Source organism: Argentina silus (assembly GCF_951799395.1).
Source record: "Argentina silus genome assembly, chromosome: 7".
Lineage (NCBI taxonomy): Eukaryota > Metazoa > Chordata > Actinopteri > Argentiniformes > Argentinidae > Argentina > Argentina silus.
Window position 1 is genome coordinate 3,508,776 of NC_139661.1, and position 26,860 is coordinate 3,535,635.

The following is a 26,860-nucleotide window of genomic DNA, read 5'->3' on the forward strand; positions in this document are numbered from 1 at the left end:
ATTCCCCCCCCATCCCTTCCAGTCTGTGGAGAACTGTGTGTGCATCATGAGGAACCTGTCCTACCACGTTCACAAAGAGGTGCCCGGAGCCGAGAAGTTCCAGGACCCGTCAGCACCGCAGGCCCCCGGCTCCGCAGGACCCCAGAGGAAGAAGAAGGACGACGCGGGCTGCTTCGGAGGGAAGAAGGCCAAAGGTGAGACGCCATGTGACCACAAAGGGAGACCGGGGGGTGGGGGAGGGGGAGGGGGGGGGTAGTGTATAATGGCCCTGTTCCAACACTTGAGAAATACATCCTCCCTTTCCTCCCGTCCTTGAAGTCATCACAGATCTAACAGGAGTGGATCGGATCCATGGCGGCTTTTCAATGCATCGTTTTTTTTTTTTTTTTTTTACCGTCCGGTCGGTGATTTCTTCCAAGGGAGGGGAGGAAGGAAGGAAGGAAGGATACGTTTTTGAAGTATTTGAATGCCTTCATGTCGCTCCGAAACACAAACAACCGCCTGGAACGAGAACCAGTCACCGTAGGGGTAAGCTAGTGTAGCATTAGCTTAGCTACTTAGCTACTATAGCTAGCTTAGCCACTTAGCTTATCTTAGGGGAGCTTCCTCCGCATGGCTGACTCCTTTCGAGTACCGTCAGATGTTCAACCACTGAAGGGGCTGGTTTCTTGGCCACCGATTAGACTAAAACGCATCTTCCGTTTTCAGATTAGATTTTAGATAGGTCGAGATTTTCGATTGAGCGTTTGATTCTGTCCGTGACGAGGCTTTATGTGTGTCCGGGTGAACCACTCCTAAAGGGGTGTCGTGGGTAGGGGAACGTGAGAGAGATTGAGAGACCTTCGCTAGCTCAAGCAGCCGTGGAAAACGGCAAACCCGAGAACCAACCAGGGTCTTTTTGGGTTTTTTTTTTCCCGAGAACACGAAGCAAACATATCTTTTACTTTTGCCTTTTTTCCTCACACGGTTGCCATTTCCTGTGTTATCTGGAACTCAGCCACTCTGCTGTATTAACACAGACACCGTAATAATGTTTGCACATGTTAGAATGGAGACAGAAGACAAATGTTTGATTTAAAGATCATGGAGATGGTATTTCCACACGGTATCTTTGCGTAGCGTTGCGTATTTACCCTCCTTCGGTTCCAACAAAGTAAGCATGTATGCTAAGTGTTGTTTGTGTGTCCAAGTCGGCCCTGTTTCAGCTCTTGGAGGCCTTCAGCTGGGTTCTATTGCCAGACTCATGCTACGTTTACCCCTCTCTTCCCATAGACAGATATCTATCAGTTAGCTCTCAATCGCTAATGGCTGTGCAACAAGGAGAGGTCCCTGTTGTACCAAATATAATGACTGCCATTAATCACTTAGCCAATGAGGTGTGACCTCGCACGCAGTGACCCCCCCCCTCATCTCATAGGGTCCAGAGGGGAATCCTGTTGCACATTCGTGTGCGTCTGTGTGTGTGCCTGCGAATGCGTGTGTGCCTGTGTGTGCCTGCGTGTGCGTGGGTGTGCGTGGGTGTGCGTGGGTGTGCGTGTGCGTGTGTGGATTCATCTAGATGGCAATCTTATATGAATTAACCGCTCGGCTGATATTGTAAACAGCCGTTAATGAGGTGTGTTTATCCGTCCCATGCCCTGAAGGTGTGCTTTGAAGGGGAGACGGCCTACATTTAAAACACTAAACACCCCCTCCCGAAAAAAGAAACGGAGCGCGTGGAGGTGCCAGATCGTTTTAGGAGGGCTGTTAAGATAAACCCGGTCTCAAAGCAATTTGTTACCTGAGTTAAACAGCCTAATATTACCCCCCGCAGAACCTTGACACCCGCACCATTCAAAGCCATTAGAACGAACATTGCTTATTTAGCGAAGAGAAATGGTTGCCTTTTTTTGCATTCTTTTTCTTTCTTTTTTATTCCTGGCCTGTTTTTTTTTGCTGACACTTCTCCTCTTGTCTGTGGCACTGCTGTGTGGTAATAAGTTGTCACACGCTGCAGGGCCACCTTTCTTCCTCTCTCTCTCTCTCTCTCTCTCTCTCTGACACACTCACTCGCTCACACACGCGCACGCATGTACACGCACTCGCGTACACACACACACACACATACACACAGCGCACACGCTGTAATGAGCCCTGCACACTGACACCACAGCCTCTTTGAACACTGTCCCAAGAGAGCACCCGTGGAGCACTAATGGGTTTTACTCTTTGCCTGTCTCCTTTTTTGCCCTAAGTACTTGTTTCTGTCCCTCCTTTCCACTCACTCTCTCTCTACTCTCTCAGTCTTTCTCTCTCTCTCTGTCTCTCTCTCTCTCTCTACTCTCTCTCTCTCTCTCTACTCTCTCTCTCAGTCTTTCTCTCTCTCTCTGTCTCTCTCTCTCTACTCTCTCTGTCTCTTTCTCTCACTCGCTCTCTCTCTCTGCCCCTCCCTCCCTCCCTCCCTTTCTCTTTCTTTCCCACTCTCTCTCTCTCGCTCTCTCTCTTTCTCTATCAAAAAAGTCTTTAAATTTAAACTGTTCACATGTATTGCTCTGTCACCTTTAATCCACGCTCCTTTTTTTTTTTTTTTTTACCCTGCCTCTTCTCTTCTCCCTGCTTGCAATCTTGGCATTGCTGCTGCTTCCTTGGCTAACTATAGAGGAATGGTTTAATCAAGGTGAGTGTCTCCCTGTCTCATCCCCCCCCCCCCCCCGCCAACTGCCCCACCACCCCCACCCCCCCACCCCATCTTAACTAGCTGAAGTAGTTTGTTGGGTCTCCTCCAAAAGTAAGGACGTGGGAAAAGTAGGCCAACTTTTCCCGTCGATCCCTTCACCTTTGTCCTCTGCCCCCCCCCCCCACACACACACACACCTTTTTACCCCAAAACCTCCTAGTACAGTACTCGTCCTCCACCCCTAGGTGGGTCAGAGCCAGGTAAGACAGGTAGGTTCTCTGGCATGGTGAAGAGGGACTTCTGCTGCAGTCACTTAGCCCATATAAGACTACTCCAGCTCCATCACTCCCCCTCCCCCCCATCCCCACCCCCCCCTGGAACCCCTCAGCCGGCTGGTCACCTCAGATCTGACTGAAAGGCTTGTGTGCATCTCTGTCTGTAGTCACATGGGCATGACCTCTCTCTCTCTCTCTCTCTTTTTCTGTTGGCGCTGATGGAGGGGGAGACAGAGCTCATTAGCTGGCCCCAGTTGTAGACATTCCGCCCCATTACACTCCCCTGCATTATTGAAGGGGGTTCCCAGCCCAGGAAGCACCTCTATTAGACTAGTGTGTGTAGTGGTGTGTGTGTGTGTGTGTGTGTGTGTGTGTGTGTGGGGAGAGGAGGGGGGGGGGGGGTGTTGTGTGTTTTATATTGGTAAACACGTGCTCATGTCTGTCCATCTGTGTGTCTCTGTTCATATGTGTTTTGTACTCCATCTGTGTGTTTGTGTTTGTGTGTCTGTGTGTGTCACTGTGTGTGTCTGTCAGTCTGTGTGTCTTGTCTGTCTGTCTGTGTGTGTGTGTGTGTGTGTGTGTGTGTGTGTGTGTGTGTGTGTGTGTGTGTCCTTGTGTGTGTATTTGTGTCTGTCTGTGTCTGTGTGTGTCTCTGGGTGTGTCTGTGTGTCTGTGTGTGTGTGTGTGTATATATATATATCGTGTGCGTTGTTCTGAATGTGACATTGACATGTGCTTCTCCGCCTCTCCTCTCCTCTCACATCCAGGCAGAAAAAACGGAGAGAATGACAAAAACTACGACACGCTCGACCTACCCAAGCGCACGGAACCCACGAAAGGTAGGAGCTCCCGTCTGTCAAAAGCAGACACTTGTTACCGTTCCAACCCGCACTGCCAGTACCTCACGCACAAAAAGAGAAGAATATCCAAAAATCCGTCGCGATGACTTCCCCCCCTATCAGATGTTAAGAGAGAGAGAGAGAGAGAGGGAGGGAGGGAGAGAGAGAGAGAGAGAGAGAGAGAGAGGGAGGGAGACAGAGAGAGAGAGAGAGAAGCAAAGGTGAAATCTTGTCTTATGCGAAGCAAAAAAAAAAAAAAAAAAAAAAAAAAAAAAGCCTTGTTTTGACAAGAAGACGGCTCCTCGAGAAAAATAGCGGGATCGGTTTCGCTCGAGGAGATGTCAAGCGTTAGTAGTGTGGAGAAATGCCAGAGCAGCGTTAAGGTTGTAATTAAGCTTTGTTTTGTGTGGTGGTGGGGGGGGGGGGGGGGGGGGGGGAGTAGCTTTCATGTCACACACCTTGACAGTTGACTGCTGCCTCGTTTGTGAGGCTGATATTAGAATTCAGCTTTTGTTTAGCGGAGAGCTGCTGCCGTTTTTTTTTTTTTTTCTCCTCTTAAGGCGCTCGCTAGCCGTGTGACCTGCTTGTGTTTTGTCAGCTCCTCTTCCATTGGAAAGTGAGTAGCAGTGAAAAAAATAAAAAAAAATAAAAAATAACAGTATCATCATCCCAAAGCCCTGAGGAGCTTGAATGAGGAGCCCGAAGGTTACCCCGGGGGTCCTTGACGGCAGCTCCATTATCTCCCGGACAAATACCAGACGGAGCCCGCGTATCCCGAGGTCTTCCCGCTGAGGCGTCATTGTGAGAAGGTTGTCTCACACCCGCCGTCGCCGGGTCGATCAGCGTGCACGATCAGGCCCCGGATCGAGTCCCTTTTGGTTTCAGCTGTGTGTGTGGAGCAGCGGCGGTGAGGGGGGGAGGAGGAGGAGGAGGAGGAGGAGGGGGGAGGGGGGGTGGAAGTGGGTCACCCAGGAACCTGAGCTAAAACGGCCTTGTCAGCCCTGAGTCTCCCAGCCCTCTGCTCTGTCAAACCTGGGTAGGATCCACTCAGATACACTCGCATCCAATAAAAGAACCAGGTGGCACACAGGGGGGGGGGGGGGGTGTAGGCCTCTACGACTCTCCCCCACACACACACACACCTTGCATCCTTTCCCTGGCACTCAGCTCATTCTGGATGACACTCATCATGTCCGGTGTGTTTACTCCTGTGCTACTGTATAAGTTCCCTACTGTACCCGTACGGCAGGGGGAGGCTGGGTGGAGGTAGACATCGGAATACAGGCTCATTGTAATGCGTGGAACGGACTGAGGAATGGTATCAAACACGCGTGTCTTGTCTCATTCCGTTCCATGCATTACAAGGAGGTTGCCCCTCCGATTTCTGCCTCCCCTGCTGTGTGCAGACCCTTACTCGACAACATCAGTAGGATACGTGGCTTCTGCAGCTCATCCGGAATGCTGCCTGCCCGTCTGGTGTTCAGTCTCCCCAAGTTCTCCCGTGTTACCCCCCTCCTCCGCACCCTTCAGTGGCTCCCGGTAGCAGCTTGCATCAGATTCAAGACCCTGGTGGTTGCCTACCGGGCGGCAAAGGGTAACAGCCCCTCTCTACTTGCAAGCAATGGTCAGCCCCCAAACCCCTGCCCGTTCAGTCCGTTCTTCCACCTTGGCTGGCCGCCTGGCACCGCCGCCTCTACGTGGATGCAGCAGTTGCGCTACTCGTTCTCAGCTTTTCACTGTCCTGGCGCCCCGCTGGTGGAACGAGCTTCCCACTGCTGTCAGGACTGCAGAGTCACTATCAATCTTCCGCCGTAGATTGAAGACCCATCTCTTCAGGCTACATCTTAACTGTCCCTTCCAAAGATCTCTTCATCTCCACTACCCCCCTGTACAGTTTCTCTACTGTCAATAAAAAAAAAGATAAATAAAAAAACAAAAGTAATTATTCCTTCTTCTAGCATTGTGACTGCCAATAGCCCCTGGTCCTAGCATAGACTACTTGTTCTTACGATGACTGATGGATAGATGTTTCACTCACTTTGACAAATGTATTTGTTGTAAGTCGCTTAGGCGTCTGCTAAATGCCATAAATGTAAATGTACTGTGCTAGGAATATGATGCTCAGAGACGATATACCGTACTATGTACACCAACTGATGCTTTTTTAAAAGGCCTACGTTTGTTTACCGTTGTGTTTTTCATTCTGTTGATATGTGTGCCTGCGTATCACTGTGGAAATAATGTTACCCAGTCGATTCTATTTTTTTGAGTAAACATCTTCAACCGTTTGCTGAAGTCAAACAAGATTAGTATGCAGCCTTGACACGATATGTCAATGTGTGTGTGTGTGTGTGTGTGTGTGTGTGTGTGTGTGTGTGTGTATCAAGGGAGGCGGGTTAGGGAAGAGGGTGTTGCGTGCTATGCGGTATTCACACATCAGCGCTTTCATCAAGGTCTAATGGCAACTGCTCAAAGTCAATAGCACTTCCTGTTTGCCTGTAATTAGCCACATTAGCAAGCCAAAGTGGGCTCTTATTAAACTAGATTACAATTAATTGCAGTGGTTTACGGAGGTAAGCCGATTTCGCCTTTTTATCGCGTTTAAGTAAAGCAGATGAGCTTGAAGGATGATAATTAGCAGTTTCCCACCGGTTGCACTGGCAGCGGCAGTTCGCTGTAACAGTGGCGCGGCAGCCGCAGTCGTAATTGCGGTACGCTTTTAATGGTTTTAATGGTGCGCCACTGGAAATAAATCCTCCGTCTCCTGCGTTTTGACTGCGAAAGAGGTGAACCACGGAATTGAACGTTGTTGTTGGAAATCATGCTGTTACAGAAATGTGTATGTTTGGGGGAGAGGGGGGGATGCTCTCAAAGGAATTGATCTGTGAAGATGAATATATATATATATATATATATCCTCTCTGGTGTTTTAAGTGTATGCTCACGCTGTATCGCTGTGGAGTGAGTGCAGCGGATTAGCGCGATGACACATGTAAAACTGCCTTTCACTTTGAGGACGTCAAATTTGCAGCTTTCATCTCGCTTGCTCACAAAGGCAGATGTGCTCATTATTCAAATAGGGTTTTATATTCTATATTCATCACCTGCTTGTTTGTTTGTCTATGGAAATGGAGGTTTGTCGGTGTGAATTCGTGCCCTCCTAGCCGGGTGGAGAGAGATTAGAGTGAGGGACAGCTTTCCTCCCGTACCGCTAAAATCACAAAGGGAGATTTGTGAGAGAACGTGTGTATTTCAGTCCAGATCTGTGGTCAAATAAAGACAGGGCATCAGCAGGATCCGACAGGCCCTCCGTCTATGATTAATACTTTTAATCATATTTGAGTTTTCCTGTCTTTGGGATTCTCAAAGGCATTCTCACAGTTCTCTAATGGCACACACACACACGCACGCACGCATGCAAAACATATTAAAAAAATAAACTAATTGTTTTCTTCATTTTCTCTAGCACTGAGACTGCTTGTGGCACTTATTCTTAAAGAAAGTCTTACTTGCGATGATTGTGATGTATAGTTGTTCCACTTACTTTAGACTAATGTGCTAAGGCGCTCTGGAAAAGGGTGTCTGCTAAATGACTCAAATGTAAATGTGATGTAAATGCACGCACAAACACACACACACACACTCATGCTTTCTCTCTCACACACATTCTCTCTCTCTCTCTCTCTCTCCCTCTCACTCACACACTCACGCTCTCTCTCTCACACACACACACACACTCTCTCTCTCTCACTCACTCACTCACTCACACTCTCACACACACACACACACACACTCCCTCTCTCTCTCTCTCTCTCACTCACTCACTCACTCACTCACTCACACACACACACACACACACACAGACACTGATGTAGGTGACCCAGCAGGAGGACGGACAGTGGCCGGTCTGCACAAGCCTTTGTGTTAATTCAATCTCAGCTGAAGTGTGATTGGGGAGACATCATCTCAGGGACTCCATTTTGAATTGATGTTGAGATGTTGATTATGTGGCCGTTTTTTCTCCCTCAGCCTGCCTCCCGCACTACAAAGAAGAGCTGTTGATGGAGTGTAGATCATTAAAGGACTCCAAAGTTACCCGTTATTGCATTATTCATGTCCGCCGGAACAAAGGGCCGGAACAAAAGTAATTACGAACTGTGAAAGAGAGGTTTCATTAGGGAGAGAGTGTGTGTGTGTGTGTGTGTGTGTGTGTCAGCCACCGAGATGATGGAACACTCTGCCTGCCGTTAATTGAAACACAGCATAAACCTTTTGCCTTGAGAAAGGTCACTGTGTGTGTGTACATGTGGGTGTGGGTGCGCATGGATGCGTGTGTATGTGTGTGTGTGTGTGTGTGTGTGTGTGTTTGCAGGGAGCAGGGGGAAATCACAAAAATAACACTTTTGTTTTGTTTTGGTTAGTCTTTTTGATACTAGAGGCGTAGAGAGAGAGAGAGAGAGAGAGGGAGCACAGAGGAGGGATGTTGTTAGGAACTATCAGAGACAGACGGTGAGTGTCATCATGGGAGGAGGAGAGATGGCTCAGATGAATCATTTCTGTCTTTGTCTTTATTCAGGGCACTTCGTCTATCTCTATTCTCTCTATCTCGGCCGTCTCCCCACACACACACACACACACACACACACCCTCCTCGGCTTACTGTGGGAATCTGCATTGTCACGGAATACATAAGCAAAATCCATAGACAGCTTTCTATTGTGTTAGATGCAGGTGAGGGTGGGAGGCTGAGGTAGATGAATAGGGTGGGAATTGAATACCAAAACAATGCAGGGGAGGTGTTATCGAAGCTGAGGCGGTTTGGTCTTTGGTGTGATGCTCTTACAGAACGCAGGTCTGTGTGTTGGTCCATAGGGCTGACCTGAAAGAGGATTACGGTTACATTGTTATTATTGAGCTGAACTCTCCCAAGTTTCAAGTCGAGTAAGTACATTTCACACAGGGTAACAACACACTTCACATCTAGACACATACACACACACACACACACACACACACACACACGATACAGCAATGGTAGAACATAGTATTCAGAAGAGAGTGCGATAACAGAAAGTGAAGGGTATGAATAAGTCAACAAGTCATATGTTTTTCAGTCGTACATTTAAAAATGCACGCCGTCTTAGACACTGGGTTCAGTTTGACTTGGTTTTACCCTCAACACTACGAATTCACACGGGGCGGTCAACGCCGAGATGTTTTTGGAGACTGCAAAGAAATTCATCGATCTTCAACACGGACTTAACTCCCATTCTCCCGTTTCAGAAGTCCGAACGAAGTACTTTCTCTAAAAGTGTGTGTTCTCACACGGAGTAAAACATTCCACTTGTGTGTGTGGTTTTCCCTAAGCCGGAACTCTTTCACATATTTCATTAATGGCAGCGATGATTAGCTCTACTTGAAGAATGTCCAACATGGTTGATTGATCAAAATTTCACGAAGCAGTGTTGGTTTCGTACTGAGGTTTGACGTATCGGAGAAGGAGTCCCTCAGATCACAGGCCTCCTCCAGGCCTCGTCTCCGACTTGTCTCGCGCCTCTGTGGGTGTGTTTCATTGCCATTCTCTTTCTCCTTCTCTCATCTCTCCCCTCTCTCTCTCTCTCTCTCTCTCTCTCTCTCCACCAATTGAGCGCTCGCTTGCTCGCCCTCTTGCTTTGAAGATTGATGTTCTCCATTCGTCGAACAAACACAACAAGTTGAGCAATCGAGGGTGCGATTTCAGTTTGCCATTGCTACGCCTCTGTAAAGCTTAACGACTCTGTTTTTACGAGCGCGGCATTTAATTTGAAGAGGGTCTTAACATCAACAACAACACCAGCGTTACTGTTTGTGTACTGCCTTTGTCATCCATCTATTTGTTGCGTAATAAAACGTTGTTGTCTCTGTCGGTATGGAATCAAGTCTTCTCCTCCCACTGAGGCTGTCTTGCTCGTGTGTTTTTTTTGGAGACCGAAGAGCTTTGAGAGAAGGGGTCGTTTGGGGATTCAGGTCGTGATGAGATCGTTGTTTCACACTGCTTAATGTGTTTAATGTAACTCAGACGAGCAGTGGCATCGCAAACACAGAGACTCATCTGGTAGTACTCATCTGACAAACGTCAGAACCTCCAGGTCTCTGAGGCTTCATTGAAGGAACAATGCTTCTCATCCCCCCCCCCCCCCCCCCCCCCCCCCCCACCGACGACAAAGACTCTCTCTACTACCTAATGCAATTTCTCTCCCCTGTTTCATCTCTCAGCCTCTCCTTCAAAGCGGCGCTATTGAAACAGGAGGGAAAAGTTTCCAGGGCCGATCGACAGACGAAAATGAAAAGTAGAACTCGTGAATCATTGATGGCGCTGAGGCTTCACTGCTTCTCCCCGTCCACCACTCAGAGGACCTGCGATGATCCCCAGGTCCCTGTCCATTCACACACAACGCACTGCTGAGGAATGTAACACCCAGAGAGCAAACTCTACCTCCTGGCTGTGTAAACTCCGGCTCTTACCAAAAGCTGCTTGACTCATCTCCTCCCCTCTCCTCTCCTCTCCTCTCCTCTCCTCTCCTCAGAGCACTGATATCTCTCTCCCTGTCTCCCCCCCCCCCCCCCCTTTCCTCTCATCCCACTGTCACATTCCGCATGACAGCGAGACTCCGGCAAGGCCAGCGTCTTAACAGCTCCCCGTCACGCCATCCACACACACACACACACACACACACACACACACAGCCCTCCTCTCAGCGCCATGAGTAGCAGATACGACACGTATGTCTGTCTCAAGCAGCCAGGAAACGCTGTAGGCACTCCCTCTGTCGTTGTCATGAGATCGTCATAACAACATGATCTTCTGTAGTGACAGGAATAACCCTCCGGTCTTGTGTATCATCATGCCTCGTAGTAGAACCCCCTAACCCAGTCTGGGGAGTTAGGGTCACAGTACGGGACGTGATGAAAGACACACACACACACACACACTCAACAGCCACCCAGAAATAATGCCTCCGTGAACTCCAAAAACAATGCGGCCCCCTAATGCCGTGTGTGACTTGAGTTATTTGAGTTATTCAGCATTTTAAAAACGGGTGGAGGGAGAGAGAGAGGGTTGGGGGGGCGGGGGGTGCTAAAAGCTAGCTTTGGAGCCTCTTCTCTCTATCCTCTCTTCCCCTTAAGTGTTCCATTACTGGCGGCCCCCCAGCTATGGGGTGGTGGGTGGGGGGGATTATAAATGAATTCTCCCTCAGCTGGGCCAGCTGTCGGGGATGCCACCCATCGCGATGCCATCTCAACCATGGAGCTCGGCGCCGCTGCCAGCCTGTCACATGTCACCCGCCAATCACATTCGCACTCGGCTGGGCGCCGCGTCGTGCCCGGCGCACGCCTCGGAAAAAAAGAAAAGAAAAGAAGAAAAAAAACACCTCAAGAAAAGAACATGGGGGTCGATTATTTGAATCGTCAGCGGCGCTCTCTCGCTCTCTCTCTCGCTCTCTCTTTCTCTCTCTCTCGCTCTCTCTCTCTCGCTCTCTCTCTCTCTCTCTCTCTCTCTCTCTCTCTCTGCCGGCATGTGAACTCTTTTGTGGATTTACCGCTGCGAGCTGCCTCGAAAAACAGTCGACGGGGATAAGAAGGGAAGTAATAAGCGAAGGAAATGATGAAAACAAAACAAAGCGGGGGGTTTATTTAAGAGAGAGACCCCCCCCCCCCCCCCACACTTCCCCTCCCCTCCCCCAGACCACCCCACGGGTCATTGAGAACGCACCGAGGATCAGATAACAAAGCCGTGGGAGAACTGAGGTTGGAAGGCTGCTCTGTACTGTACCATGAGTTGGATGTTTTGGGTTTCATGAAAATAAACCCCGGTGAGAAAAGCGCGTATGTGTCACAGGTGTGTGTGGGATGTCGACGACGATGATGATGATGATGATGACGACAGGTGGCGGTGGCGGTGGCGGTGATGGCTGCTGGGAGTCTTTAGGATCTGGCAGACAGCCCGCTGTGTCTCATCCCCTACACCGGGGTCTTCCTCCTCTGTGGTCCTCGCCAACGCTGTGACCGCCTCCCGTCTCAACGGGGAGAGAGAGCGGTAATGAGATGTTTTGTCTCCGTTTCCGTGCCGACAGTCTGTAAACAGTGTTTTTACCCCTCTCAAACATCTCCGCAGGATCTAGAGAAGGAAGAAGGCAGGGAATCTTACAGTAGCCCACAACATTATGACTCTACAGATGATTTACCATACCCCGCCCACCCCCCCCACCCTCCAACCACCCACCCACCCAAAACCAGAACGGCTGATGTGATAATTATAGAGGAGAATTAGCAGCAGGAAAGGAAGAACACAGCGAGATTTATTCTCCCATTGGAGCCTTTGTTTTGGCCATTTCAGAGCCAGGAGAGGATGTTTCTGTTTCTGCAGAGAGACGCTTTAATCTAATTAAAAGCAGATTAATGGCGGAGAGACTCGCAGTTGCCGGAGAGCGCAACAATGGCGGGTTTGCCTCAAAGCCCCCCTCGGAATTCACTTTTCATGTTTTTATGTTTAGTAAACAAAGTATCGAAATGAAATTATTTTTTAGTCGTTAAAAAAAAAACATGAGTCCCCGTTGTAAACAGGAGTCCTTAAAAGCACCCCCGAGGATCGGTGTCCTCAAAGACAAGGGAGGGACGAATACAGGGCCAGAATGTGACAGGGACGAACGGTTTAGGCTGGTGGCCAACCAAATACTCTCCCTGGATTTCTGCTGTCCTTTCCAACCCAACGGGTCAAATACATGTTTGAACTGAAATTCCATGGAGTGATGCCAGGAGACAAGCCAGAGACCCTGTACTGACATGACATGTTCTATTCGGTCCATCCAAACAGGAAGTCTGTGGGTTGTGTGTGTTATGGTTTATATTCTCCGCGGATACAAAGCTACACTGAGCTATTCAGGCTTGCAGGGATGTAGGTGCAGTCAACTACAATTCCTGCCACCTCTTTCACACCCCTTCTCACGCACACACACACACACACACACACACACACACACACACACACAGGCTTACACATACGGATACGCACACACACACAGGCACACATACACACACACACACACACATACCCGCCCACCCACCCACCCACACACACATAGGGTGCCTTCGGAAAGTTTCAAACACCTTCACTTTTTCCACAATTTGTTGTGTTATAGACTCAATTTGAAATGGATTAAATTAAAATAATTTGCCATCAATCCACACACAATACCCCAGAATGACAAAGAGAAGACACCTTTTTAGAAATTTCAGTAAATGTATGGAAATTGAAATACAGAAATACCTCATGTACATAAGTATTCAGACCCTTTGCTATGACACTCTCAAAGTTAGCTAAAATGCAAAAATGTCATCAACAAATCACTCAATTAGTAAGTCCATCTTAATGTAAGGATAATAATTCATGTAATTTTGGAATTAATATCTTTGTTTTGATAGGGTCTCTGACTTGCATTTTCTCTTGATCCTGACAAACTCTTCAGTCCCTGCCAGTGACAAACATACTCATAACTTGATGCAGCTACATGGAAACTGCATTGCATGTGACAATCTTCATGTGGTAAATACAACCAAACTTAATGCTTTGTAGTAAAACTAGATAAACACATTTCCAGCCACTGTCTTTGCTGTGTCACTTGAATTCATTGTTGCAAACACAATTAAGGATAAGGGATTCTTTTTGGCCACTTGGTTATGGACCAATTTTGTAGAGTGACTGAGATGATCCCATCGACTGTGCTTTTTCCTCTCCACCATTCAACTTTGTAGATTTTTGTAAGTCTCCCCAGGCCTCAGTGTCGCATTCCTGAGCAGTTTTGTTCCTCTCCATTTACTCAGTTTGTAATGGCAACCTGATCCAACCTGTGTGTAATTGATTCCTATGCAAACCAGAGACCCTATAAAAACAAAGATATTAATTCCAAAATGACATGAACTATTATCCTTGCATTAAGATGGACTCAATTCAACATCAAGTGATTTGTTGATGACATTTTTGCATTTTAGCTAATTCTAAGAGTGTTATAGCAAAGAGTCTGAATACTTATGTACATGAAGTATTTCTGTATTTCAATTTTAATACATTTACTGAAATATCCCAAAACATGTTTTCGCTTTGTCATTCTAGGGTATTGTGCGTGGATTGATGGCAAATTCTTTTAATTTAATCCATTTTAAATTCAGTCTATAACACAACAAAATGTGGAAAAAGTGAAGGGGTCTGAATACTTTCCGAAGGCACTGTAGACGCACAAGCAAACACCCACACACACACCCACATACCCACCCACACACACACACCTCAGGCGGGAGGACAAGGTGGTGTGCCCTTGACCATGAAGCTGGTATTATGTGCCCATTAGAGGCTCCTCTGTTCATCATGTCGCTCCGGAGAGCGAGAAGATTGCCTGTGAAAATTGAACGCCTCATCCCATTCCAGGCTCAGTCCCAGGTGGCCATATACACTTATGAGGGATGCGCAGGATGAAGTGTGTGTGTGTGTGCGCGTGTGTGTGTGTGTGTGTGTGTTGTGTGTGTCTGTCTGTCTGTCTGTCTGTGTGTGTGTGTTTGTGCGCGCGTCTGTATCTGTGCATGTGTGTGTGTGTGTTGTGTGTGTCTGTCTGTCTGTCTGTGTGTGTGTGTGTGCGCGTCTGTATCTGTGCATGTGCGCGCGTGTGTGTGTGTGTGTGTGTGTGTGCGGAGAAAGACAGGGATCCTTGAGTATTGGCGGCGGGAGATGGTCCTGAGCATCCATCACGGTGCGCCGTGCGGCGGCGTGAAGTGAGAGGAGCCGTGAGTGAGAGATGGGGCCTGACACCGTCACAGGCGGGGGAAATCCCTCCACCGCCAAACACAATCAGGGGCATCATCACACACCCCGGGCCCCCTCTCTCCTGGTCCCATCACACACCTCCAGTCCCTGTCTCCCAGCCCCTCTCTCCTGGTCCTATCCCTCATCTGTCCCCACCCCCTCCTGCTCTCACCCAGAAGGGGGCCCTGGATGCGCCAGGCCAGCAAACCCATAGGATTACCTGGGCTTATATCAAAAAGACGTCCTGTGGTTCAGATCATTCACCTCTCACTGCAGCTTAGACCCCCACGGCACGCACGCACGCACGTGCACACACACACACACACACACACACACACACCGAATGCACGATACATGAGTTTGTCCGCCTCATTCTCACTGTCAATACGAGACCATTAACAAGACAGGTGTCCAGTCTCTTAACAGCTTTGGAACTGAAAACACACCGTCTCACTCTGCAGCTGTGATATCTCTTCTTTCCCCACAACCCCTGCTCTCTCCCTCTCTCATTTGTTCCTCATCTCCTCCCCTCCCTCTCTCTCTCTCTCTCTCTCTCGCTCGCTCGCTCACTCGCTCTCTTCCCTTCCTCCTCTCCCCCCCTCTCTTGAATCCCAATGTACTAAGAAGCCCTCCCGTTTGGCTCTCCAGTCCTTGTCAGATGCAGCCAGCGGCTCGTGTTCGGAATGACAATCCACCTGGTTGTATTTACCACACACTCTGCATGGCCGGACCAGCTGTCCTCTGCCTCCTGTTTCACGTGAGGCAGCAGCTCTGTGTGATAACTTTGCTGCTTTGGCAGGAGGACACACAGACTGCTAATCGTATGAAGTGTGTGTGTGTGTGTGTGTGTGTATGTGTGTCATATGTGTCAAGCCTGTGTGTGTGTGTGTGTGTGTGTGTGTGTCAAGCATCTGTGTGTGTGTCCTGTTCTGTGGGCTCTCCCCCCCCCCCCTGTATTTTCACCGGGTTTCGGTGTGCTGGAGTTTCTACCATTTGTGTCTATCTGGGGTACGTGAGCAGCCTGGGCAAACGGCTAGCAAGCACCAGCACCAGCCTCACACACACACACACAGACACACACACACACACACACACACACACACCTCTCAAAAAAACAGAAGACAGAGAACTGCTTTCATTAAGAAGAAAAGAACATCAACGCAAGAGAACAGGACCCGGACACTGATCCTAACCCCGCGGTGCCATTTGAACTGAAGTGTGTCAGTTGCTAAGGAGTTTTGGAAGGCATTCACAAAGCCTTGAAAAGGACACACTGTGGACCCCCCCCCCCCCCACCCCCACCCCCACCCCCCCAAACCACCACCTCCTTCATTAGTTTCTTAGCTTGCCAATCTATCGACTAAGTAGGGAGATGAAACGATATTTCCTGTTGCTTGCGGAGCCTCTCAACGCCCAGCGTAATGGACTTGTGTCAGCGGAGTCGGGGAGGGGGGGGGGGGTTGCCGTGGCAACATCTGTCCAACCGCTATTTCTGTTCCTCTAGTTGCTCTCTACTGGCCACCCGCCTCCTCCTCCTCCCTCCCTTCTCCCACTCAACTCCTCCCTCTCTCCCTCCCTCCCCCCCGCTACCCACTTCCTTCTCCCTCTCTCTCTCACAGCTCCCTCCTCCCTCCTTCCTCTTCCTCCTCTTCCTCTATTCTCCACATCTCCCCCCCCCCCACCCCCCTTCCCTTTTTTTTTTGTCTGCGACTGCAGTTTGTGAGCGGCTAAGCTTACTCCACTCCTCTCCTTCTTAGCCCCCCCACAGGGCCCCCCCTTCCCCCAGTCTCTAGCAGTTAAGCTCTTCTGCGCTGTATTATTCTCTATAGGAGCGCTGTCTGACCGTTAAAGAGCCAACTCAGCCAGCCCCTGTGGTCTGGTCTGCATTCTGGGGCCGTCATACATGGAGGGATGGAGGGGTGGAGGGATGGGTGGAGGGAGAAAATGAAGTCTTTATCAGGGGCCTTGTTATCTGCGTCTTATCTGCAGCCTGAATAATAACATTTATGCCTGCGGGTCCAGATATGCATCTCAAGGCTGACATTAGCATGGCAGGGCGGCTATTGCTGCTCCCCCCAGGGGTCAGACTCACACTAATGGCCTGTGTCTCTCCCTGAGACCCAGAGAAGACCAACCACAATGAAGTGGGATGAAGGGATGAAGTCAAAGTACTGACATTGGAGATATATTGCTCTGGGATGAAGATGAAGAAGCTATGGGTGTCGTGATGAGCCTATGCTCTGAGATATAGGATGAGTTCTACCTCTAACAGAGATAGATAGATAGATAGATAGATAGAAAGATAGAAACTTTATTTATCCCAGGGGGAAATTCAGGTTCCAAGTAGCATACAGACATAGGGGTATCACACATAACATACACATACAACATACAACATTAGCAGTATTTTATACAGGCGAGGTGCAGTTGTAAATGTCTTTGCAGTTAGGTGAGGTGCAAAAAGGTAAGGTGCAATAATAGCATTAAATACTAAAAACTAAATACGGGCTACATAAATATGGACTATTTTTAAAGTGCATTTAGTCCAGGCTGGTGGAGGGAGGTAGGGGCTGTGTATGAGACCTAGCATAGCTAGTAAACATTGTAGATAATGAGGTGAAACAGTGACATGATGGTGATGTGATACAGAGGGTGGAGGTTATGCAAAGAAGTCCATCTCTTTGCCCTTGATTGACCTATTGTAGAGTTGTATGGCTCTGGGGACAAATGATTTAGTCAGATGGGTGTCTTTGTGCATCCTTCTCAAGATGGATACAATTGGTGTATCAAGATGATGTCTGGTATGACAGGGAAAAGCCCCATGAAGCACTTATATATTACATATGATATCAGATTGTGTCCACTTGTCTGGCCAAGCTGAATACCAAACGCCTCTCCTGCTATACAGGGCTGAGACAGAGACGGCGATCTCGTTGTGTCCAAACGCTCAGGGTCACAGCCGAAGGTAATTATTTCCTCGGTTCACTGAGGTTTTGACACACACACACACACACACACACACACACACACACACACACACATGTCCCTGGTTCTAGCCTTCGCCACCTTTGCCATCCTAACGACTTAGTTGTTTTTGTCCTGCTGGAAGGAGGAAAGAAAGAAAAAATCGGAACATATCCTGTGGGGGGGGGGGGGGGAAGGTTTTGAAGTGTGTGACACTCACACAATGGAGACCATTGAGATGTAAGTAAGAGCGCTGAAGCTTCCTCAGGGTGGCGGGCGACAGTCTCTCCACGCCGTAGCGCTCCTCTGAAAGCTTCTCTCACCGCCCCAGGGCGCCACAGCACGACCTAATTGGCCCGTTTTTATAGGAAATAGGTTGCTTTCTCCTGTCATGGCAATCGGTGTATTCATTGGTCCAATGGGGTCTCATTCTCTGTACAAAGGCCAGCGAGGGAAAAATCCTTTCAAGTATCAATCAAGACAGTCGACAGTGTCTTGTCATTGATGCGGTACCAAGACCCAGTGGTGGAAATGGCAACGGAGAAAGAGAGAGAGACAAGAAGAGGGGCAGACAGAAGAGGTAGAAAAAAGAAAAACCTTCGAGAAGAGAAGAGGTGCTTTGTCTGGCGGTTACCCACCGCTCTTCCCTCCTCTCTCTTTTTCTCTCCCTTCTCCGGGACATCTTTGGTCGTCGTAGGCGACGGGGAGCTGTCCCGAGTTGACGAGCCAACTGCCGGGGGTCACCTCTGTCCCCCTAGTGGCCAGTGTCCTCCCGACGGTAAACGCCAATCAACTGTCATTGGGATATGCTAATAATGTTGTGGCGTTGGGTTACCCACCGCACCAGAACACACAGAGAGACGACAGTACTCGGGGGGGGGACTTCTGCAACCCCCTGTTGTGACGGATGTGGTTGAATGGCCTGCATTGGCCTGGCTGTGCTCCGTGTGGATTGGCTCCAGGGTTAGGGAGAGGGGGGAGAGAGAGAGGAGTGTGGGGGAGAGAAGAGAGAGAAGGGGGAGAGGGAGAAGAGAGAGAGAAGATAGAGAGCGTGAGGGAAACAGGGAAACAGCTTCCCTCAAACCTCCTCTCATCATCATGGCCATCGTCTCATTTGAACCGACTGAGCCAGAGACGGTCTTCTTCTCGTACGAACGGCCTAATTTGCTGTTGTCGTCATCGTTGTTGTCTTCGACTGTGCCTCACGTCGTCTGCTGCAGGGATTGGGGTGCACTTGGGGGGGGGGGGGGGGGTCAACTCTCTGTAGCCATGGTTTCAAAGCGAGCGTATAATGATGCGATGTGTGAGCTGACCCTTTGGTCTTTCCACTGCAAAAAGCATTCATGAGCCGTGATACGAAGACTTGAACCTACACGCAGAGCCTGGGGGGGGAGTCGTGGTTTGGGGCAGGGTGTGTGGGTGTCTCGGAGGGTTAAACATGTGCATATGTTTCACATGTGGAATGTGGACCCAATGACTTGTGATTCCTCAATCGGAACAGGGTTGTTTATTTAGTTTGTGTTTCATAGGAAGTGAAACACTCCCCCCCCCCCCCCCCGGCTCTCTTGCTTTTTATTTCTAGCCCTCTTTCTTATCTATCTCTCTTTATCTGTCAGTCCTTTCACCGCACAGGAAAACTCATAAACATATATCCACTCTGGGGAGTGATACAGCTGCTATTGATTGAAGTGTGGTTTCACGTACAGTATTCTCATGTAAATTTCATGTAATGGGTGCTAATCCTATGGATACGTAGGAGTGCCAGTGGTAGTAGTGAGAGGCTTAGAACACAGCTACAACTGAGGCTTAAATGCACTCCCTATTTAGTTTTGATGGATGAACACCACTTTTTGACAGAAGAGGGCTAATGTGCGGCAGGTGTTGTGTGTTTGTGTGGGGTGTGTGTGTGTGTGTGTGGGTGTGGGGGTGTGTGCTTCCCTGTGCCAGTTAATCTATTATCATTTAACTGCTTGTCAAGCCGCGACACCTCTGCGTTAATCGCAGCCGATAGCGACGCCACTTGAACTCAATTAATCTGATCGGAAGTTGATGGAGCCGCTCGGCGCCCACCCGCGTGCTGCGCTGCGCTCAGCTCAGCTCTGCTCACCTCGACTTTACTTTTGTTGTAACCTACTTTTCACACTGCGGCGCGAGCTTTGTTCTTCGCCCCAGCTTCTCTTTAGTCGTTAATTAAGCGGCCTGGCGCGGGACTTTGTCGCCGAGTGTTGTTTTGCTTTGAACAGCGGAATCGCGGCGCTCCTCCCCTTTCACCTCATTTAGGAGGGGATCTCGGGGGCTCCTGGGCTGTGTGAGGCGGTCCCTCAGCGCTGGGGTTTGATACCCGCTGCTCAGCGGGACGCCGTGCCTCTTGACTGATGTCTAGGGGGGGGGAACGTACGCGCTACGGGAGCTAGCCCGCCCGCCCGCCGGCCGGGCCTGCCTAAGGGAGTTGGTTAGTTACTCTTTGTAGAACACGTGTGTGTGTGTGTGTGTGTGTGTGTGTGTGTGTGTGTGTGTGTGTGTGTGTGTGTGTGTGTGTCTATGCATGTTTGTAGTGTATTTGTGTGTGTGTGTGTGTGTGTGTGTGTCTGTTCACAAGTGAACAATGAGATGAAAGACAGACTAGAATATATGCATGCCAAGGCCTTGAGAAGGAGGGAGGGAGGGAGGGAGGAAGGAAGGAAGAAAGAGTGGGAGAGTGGAAAGATGTGTGTAGCTCAGAGCACCGGCACCAGGGGGCTAGAGAGGTCACCTCACACCAGCAGATAATTATTCACCATTAATTATAATTACCACGCAACAACATAGCAGCAGCTAACTCATGACTAATGGAAAGCAGTAAGACATGGAAAGCTGTTGACATGGCCATGCAACCATCACTCAATTGCTACTGCTAACACCAGGGTGCTAATCCGAACTGGGGAAACTACTGCGGACACGGACAGAGAGTTCTGGAAGATTTCCGGTGGCTCAAGAGTGAAGCGAAGCCTCGAGGAATTAGTTTGTAGGCCCAGTGAATTTCCCCTCCCTCCTTTCATCTCCCTCGGAGGAGAAGTGCTTGACTCGGAAATGGCAATTTCATAACTCTGTTGGACTGGGAAGCGAGTCCAAACCCCAGGAGTTACGAGAGGGGTGGTGGGAGGCGTGTGTGTGTGGGGGGGGGGGGGGAATGTGGATTTACAGATTCCTGCTTATTAAAACGCTGTCTCGTTTTAAAGTGAACTTGGCAACAGGTTTCAACATGGCTGAAAAAAAGCTTTTTTACAGAAAGAATCTGCCTTCGCAATGAACCCTCTTGTCAACAGGCCTTCTCCCAGATAGTTGGTCTCTAATTTGCTGAGTATGCACTGAATAGGCCTCCAAGGCCGAGGTTGTACTGAGACATCTAACCACTGTGGTGCTCTCTTGTTTGTGTTTTGGCTGCCTTTGCCCAGCTCTTTAAGCTGCAGACAAAGGCAGTTGTTGTGAGTCAGGCTTCTGCTGGGCCCTCTCTTTGATCACACACACCCCTATCTTACTCACACTGACTCACAGAGCTCCTCACAGACAATCCTCACTAGCAGTGCTATGACTGGTAACCTCTTTCAAGCACTTGAATAGGCTTACATGGTTATGGAGAGAGAAGCTCTAGTGTAAAAGCTCTCGCGAGGAGAGCGGTTTTAACTGTAAACAATGTGTGGGGGATGAGTGTCTGGATCTGGCAACCCCAGGTCAAGCAGATCTGGCAACCCCAGGCCGAGCTCATCCAAACCCAGTCAGTGCCACATCCTCAGCTTCCTCTTCCTCCCTCCCGAAATTACGGGTGTGAGCTGCGGATTTAGACGCGCAAACGGGCGTGTTTCGGTTTCCGCTCACTTCCTGAAGACTTGACAGGTCTCGCCCCCCCAGTGCTACATGTAGCCTAGCAGTGCTGGTACCAACACAAGCCACCGCCTTAGTAAAGCCGGTCTTACTCGAAATCCGGCTGTCTCTTTCCACTCCCTTTAAGAGATACCTGTTCCCTTTAAGAGGCCCTGCCTGATATCCTGCCATGTCTTTGTTTCATCCAACAAGAGGCGAACAGCGCTCGTATATCACCAAAGGCTTTCTCAACATACCGTCTTCTCAATTCCAGCAACAACCAAAAAAAACATGTTCAGTACACTCAGGCCCCGGCAAAACCATAAAGCATCAATCACATTAAGTTCATATACATGTCTCCGGTTTACCCGCATAATGTGAGGGTTTCAAATATACCCCTGGAAATGAAGGCCTCGGATAACACGGAGTGAACTGACGGTTATTTTCTTTAATTTGCGCCACAGAGGAAGTCGGTGAATAGTTTGAGGTGTGTGCTCTCCTCGTCGACCGGAGGGGAAGCTGTCATTAGGGATGGAGAAAGTAGCGTAGTTTAAGCGGGTTTCTCCCACCGCCTTAGACTCCCTGTCTCAGTTGAATTGCAAACTGCACGAGGCGTCGAGTTTCGGTAAGAATGTGCATACTCGAGGCATGAGGGTGTACGATGCGGTGCGGTTGCTGCAGAGACGGAGAGCCGTTCAAATAACCTCCATTCCTGCGCTGTTGAGTGTGTCTGTGTGATGTGATTCTCACAGGAGCTGTTTAAAGCACAGTCTTTTAGGAGAGAGTAACCTTGAGTGGAGAAGAGGGTTCAATACTGTCTGTCTCTCTCTCTCTCTCTCTCTCTCTCCCTCTCTTTCTCTCTCCCTCTCTTTCTTTCTCTCTCTCTCTCTCTCTCCCTCTCTCTCTTGCTGGCTGCCTGAGCCATCTGATAGCTGATAATGTAATTACACTTGCATCAGAGAGAAGCCAACGATTGACTGCTGAAATGTGTTAAATGGACAAGGGCGATAAACCATCCTCTCAGATACAGTACTCCACTTTTTGGTGGATGTGAAATCAATGTCTCATCTCACCCCGATTCATAACACTGTGATTAATAGTCAAAGTCTGATAGATTGGTTGGAATCTCAGTCACCACTGAAATCCACTTTGAATCTAGTTTTTTGGCGACAGCAGAGCACAGAACACAGGCACGCGCGCACACACACACACGCACACACACACGCACGCACACGCACAGACATTTTCAGCCTTGCCTGCCTATATGATCCACGGTCATGGAGGAACTATCAGCAATCTTTAATTTGTCTTTGTCTAACATGCTTGCTGTAGGATGGTACGCAGGGGCCGGCCTACAAATCCCATGAAAGAGAGAGAGGGATTCCCAGTATTCACAGTAAAAGCAGGACAGTGCAAAGCACTCCAGAGAGTTTTCTGACTGAGGTCATCGATCTCATTGGCAGATAGGACTTTGGTAAACAAGCTACAAAGGGCCGATTAGGTTATTGACTTCTACTGTAGAGTGCTGCTCCTGGTTTGGCTGCTGTAACACTCTGGGACAAATACTGTTCTACATCTCTGACAATTTGTAGTACTATAGTAAACACCGGTTAATGAGATTGCCTGCTCTCGTGAGAGTCAGGTGGTAGAGCATGGCGCTTCGCAACGCTAAGGTTGTGAGTTCGATTCCTGCCGGGACTTCCTATATAAACATTTCAAACAAGCGTCTGCTGACTGGCGTATACTGGTATATAGGAAAAATGACAGGTCTGATAGAGATCCCAGTAATGCATCAGCCCTAATTGACCCTGAGTCTCTAACCCGTGCCCGTCCTGTGTCCCCCTGCAGGCTTTGAGCTGCTGTACCAGCCGGAGGTGGTGAGGCTGTACCTGTCTCTGCTCACCGAGAGCCAGAACTACAACACTCTGGAGGCCGCCGCAGGGGCCCTGCAGAACCTCAGCGCCGGCCAGTGGACCGTGAGTAGTAGGGGCTGGGGGGTGGACATTTGACGCACGCACGCATGCACACACACACACACACATACACACACACACATACACATGTGTATACACACACACATGTACATATGAAGTGGACACACACACACACACACACACACACACACACGTATAAAGTGGCCACACACTCACTCACTCACTCTCTCCCACAGAGGGGCTGTTTATGATGCCAAATAATGTGCCCGCTGACCCTCAATGGGGCTGGATCAGTCATTTATCCCAATTAGAGCTCCGTCTGATGTCATGATGAAAAAGCCTCCATTCCGGTCTCAGCCGTGGCATGTTCAGCCTGGCCTATTTGGGAGACTCTGAGGCAACGTTTCGCAGTCACTCATCACAGGAGGGGCTGCTTATTTATATTCATGTTCTGCTGCTTTCAGGGATGCGGACACTCTCTCTCTCTCTCTCTCTCTCCCTCTCTCTCTCTCTCTCTCTACCTCTCTCTCTCTCTCTCTCTCGGTTAGTGCCGTTGTCTTCGGTAAACAGGGCTATATCTGGCTTCATCAGACCTAGCGTGCTATTCGCTGTCGTGATTCAGTCTTTCACACCCGAGCGTCACACACACACACACACACACACACCACGCCGCAAACACACCCGTCGCTAACGACCATCACACCCCCGTGTCCATCCTCCTCCCCTCTTTTAGCAGCTCGCCACAGAGGTGGCAAATACCACAGAGAATGTTGTTTCATTTGGAAAAAAAAAAACTATATTTAAATCTATCACTTAAGTGTTTTGAAGGGGGAAAAAAACCCGCCTCGCGCGTTTCGACGTGGTCGCGGGCGCTTCGGTACGCCGTGACGTTGACAATTCTTTTTATTTTATGATTTTTTTTATTTTTTTTATTTCGTTCAATTTGCAGCTCGAAATACCAGCCTCTTATGTCATAGTGGTACATTTTCACTTGCGGTGGCCATGTTAGGGAGAGCCACATCCTCCTTCTCTCCTGTGGTCGTTTGCTGCTGCTGAGGCTGATCAGAATGCTTGGCCACACACTAGGGGCTTGGGGGGTGGGGGTGGGGGGAGGGGGGGATCAGGGGGGGACTGCATCAGGGGGACGGACATAACGTGTCCCAGCTCCCTAAGAGGATATCTCAGCTTTTCTTGCCTTAAAATCCCTCTTCATGACACTCGCCGTGTCAGCGGCGATGGGCCGTTTTTTTGGTTGTTTTTTTTTGGCTCGCTACTGCCATCCAGTGGCTGGGCTGCGGTGGTGTGACCGCTTAATGACATCTCTGGGGGGGGAAGGGGAACGCTGCTCGGCTAAGACGACCGCTTTCATGTCAAACTTAATGCCTTGTGTAACGTGAGAGAGAGAGAAGAGAATCCATTGATGCTTAAACAGGGAACAAATTACATCACATGACCGTCCAGAGCCCTGCTGTGTGGAATTCTTTTGAACTGCGTGTGTGTGAAGGCAGCCACCATGGGCTGCGTTATTGTACAGTTGTACTGTTGTAGTGTTTGAGTGTGTGAGAGTGTGTGAGAGTGGCAACTTTATACGTGTGTGTGGTGTGTGTGTGTACATGTACGTGTACCAAATCACACAAGAAGGTGTACATCCTGGTATTCCATGTCCTCTCTCTCTCTCTCTCTCTCTCTCTCTCTCTCTCTCTCTCTCTCTCTGTCCGTAGTGGTCCAACTACATCCGGGCCACGGTGCGTAAGGAGAAGGGTCTTCCCATCCTGGTGGAGCTGCTCCGCTCCGACTCCGACAAGGTGGTCCGAGCCGTGGCCATCGCCCTGCGCAATCTCTCCATCGACCGCCGCAACAAAGACCTGATCGGTATGTCAAAACAACGTCTCGGGGCATCGATATGTAGAGACAGAGAGAGAAACAAATGGGCCCGTTTGACAGATTATCAGATATCAGATGACGCGATGGCGTTGGACCCGTCTTTTCTCGTTTTGCTTTAGTATCGATGTGTATCATTTGATATAGATATAGAACGAATATAGAATAGAGATTCCTTCAAAAGGGATGATGATGTAGTCACACATTTCATACAATTACAAGAACATACTGATTGCAAAGTATCTAGATCTATGAGTTGTCGTACAAGATGGCTAGTGATACAGAGGTAGTCACTCTACTGACCTGTGACCTCTACCCCTCTTCCCTCTGCCCCCTACCCCCCTACCCCTCTGCCCCTCTGCTCCTCTACCCCTCAACCCTTCTGCCCCTTTGCCCCCTACCCCTCTGCCCCTCTGCTCCTCTACCCCTCTACCCTCTACCCCTCTACCCCTCTACCCCTCAACCCCTCTGCCCCTCTGCTCCTCTACCCCTCAACCCCTCTGCCCCCTACCCCCCTACCCCTCTGCTCCTCTACCCCTCTACCCTCTACCCCTCAACCCCTCTGCCCCTCTGCACCCTACCCCTCTACCCCTCTACCCCTCTGCCCCTCTACCTGTCAACCCCTCTGCTCCTCTACCTGTCAACCCCCCCCCCCCCCCATGCTGCAGGGAGCTATGCCATGAGGGACCTGGTGAGCAACCTGCCCAGCGGGCAGCAGAGGCCAGCCAAGAACCTGGAGGAGGACACGGTGGTGGCCATTTTGAACACCATCCACGAGATCGTGACGGAGAGCTCGGAGAACGCCCGCTCCCTCATCCAGGCCCAGGCCATCGAGAAACTGGTGGCGATCAACAAGACCAGGTAGGAGGACGGCATGGCTCAGTTCAGCTCAGCTCAGCACAGGCATCTCTCCACACTCGGGCCATTGTCTTTAGGTTGTGAAATGTTTTGTTTTCGGGTCGTATTCTTTTACGTTTAACCGTCTATGGTTCAGCTAAACAGTGGACAGCAGCGGAGGCTGGTGGGGGTCGGTATCATAGGACAGGCTCATTGTAATGCATAGAGCGGGAAGGCACAGGGCTCGATCGTAATCACATCCGTATTCTCATTCATTTTTGACCTTGACTGCAATTAGTATAATGGTGATATTCATATTCTCCATGGATCTACAGCGACTGGAGTCTGGTCTGCTGCTGGCCATATACATTGTACATCAAGTACATTATAATAACTCTCCGTTTATCTTCATGTCCTCTCCACCATGGCCATTAATGAGGTCTTAATGATAGAAGGAACTATTAGCGATATTAACTATTATTAGAAACCGGAGGACGGGGGACCTTATAAGGCATGGAACGGACTGAGGAACGGTATCAAACACGGTTAATGCATGGAACGGAATGAGGAACGGTATCCAAAAAACGAGCCCCGTCCTCCGATTTCTGCCTCCGCCGGCATCCTCTGAAATACACCAGATTGCGCTAATTTGCTCGACTCGTGGTAACCTGAATACCAAGTTCAGAGATTCAGGAGATGTTTTGATGACTCCCCCCCCCCCCTCCCCCCCCACCACCATGTTTAATTTGCTTGCCTCATTTGACGTGCAGTGCATTTTCACGCCACATAAAGCACTTACT

At 49.5% G+C, this 26,860-nt stretch overlaps 1 protein-coding gene across 4 annotated transcripts in view; it reads left to right on the top strand.

Moving 5' to 3' along the window:
* The window catches only part of arvcfb (ARVCF delta catenin family member b), a 150,602-nt gene that overhangs the window by 117,077 nt on the left and 6,665 nt on the right, over positions 1-26,860 (top strand). For all 4 annotated transcript variants that reach the window (XM_083673668.1, XM_083673666.1, XM_083673669.1 and 1 more), the window contains 5 exons: positions 23-194; positions 3,699-3,770; positions 23,257-23,384; positions 25,064-25,214; positions 25,892-26,084. In XM_083673668.1, the coding sequence (XP_083529794.1) occupies positions 23-194; positions 3,699-3,770; positions 23,257-23,384; positions 25,064-25,214; positions 25,892-26,084 (716 nt within the window). The remainder of the gene's footprint in view (positions 1-22; positions 195-3,698; positions 3,771-23,256; positions 23,385-25,063; positions 25,215-25,891; positions 26,085-26,860) is intronic.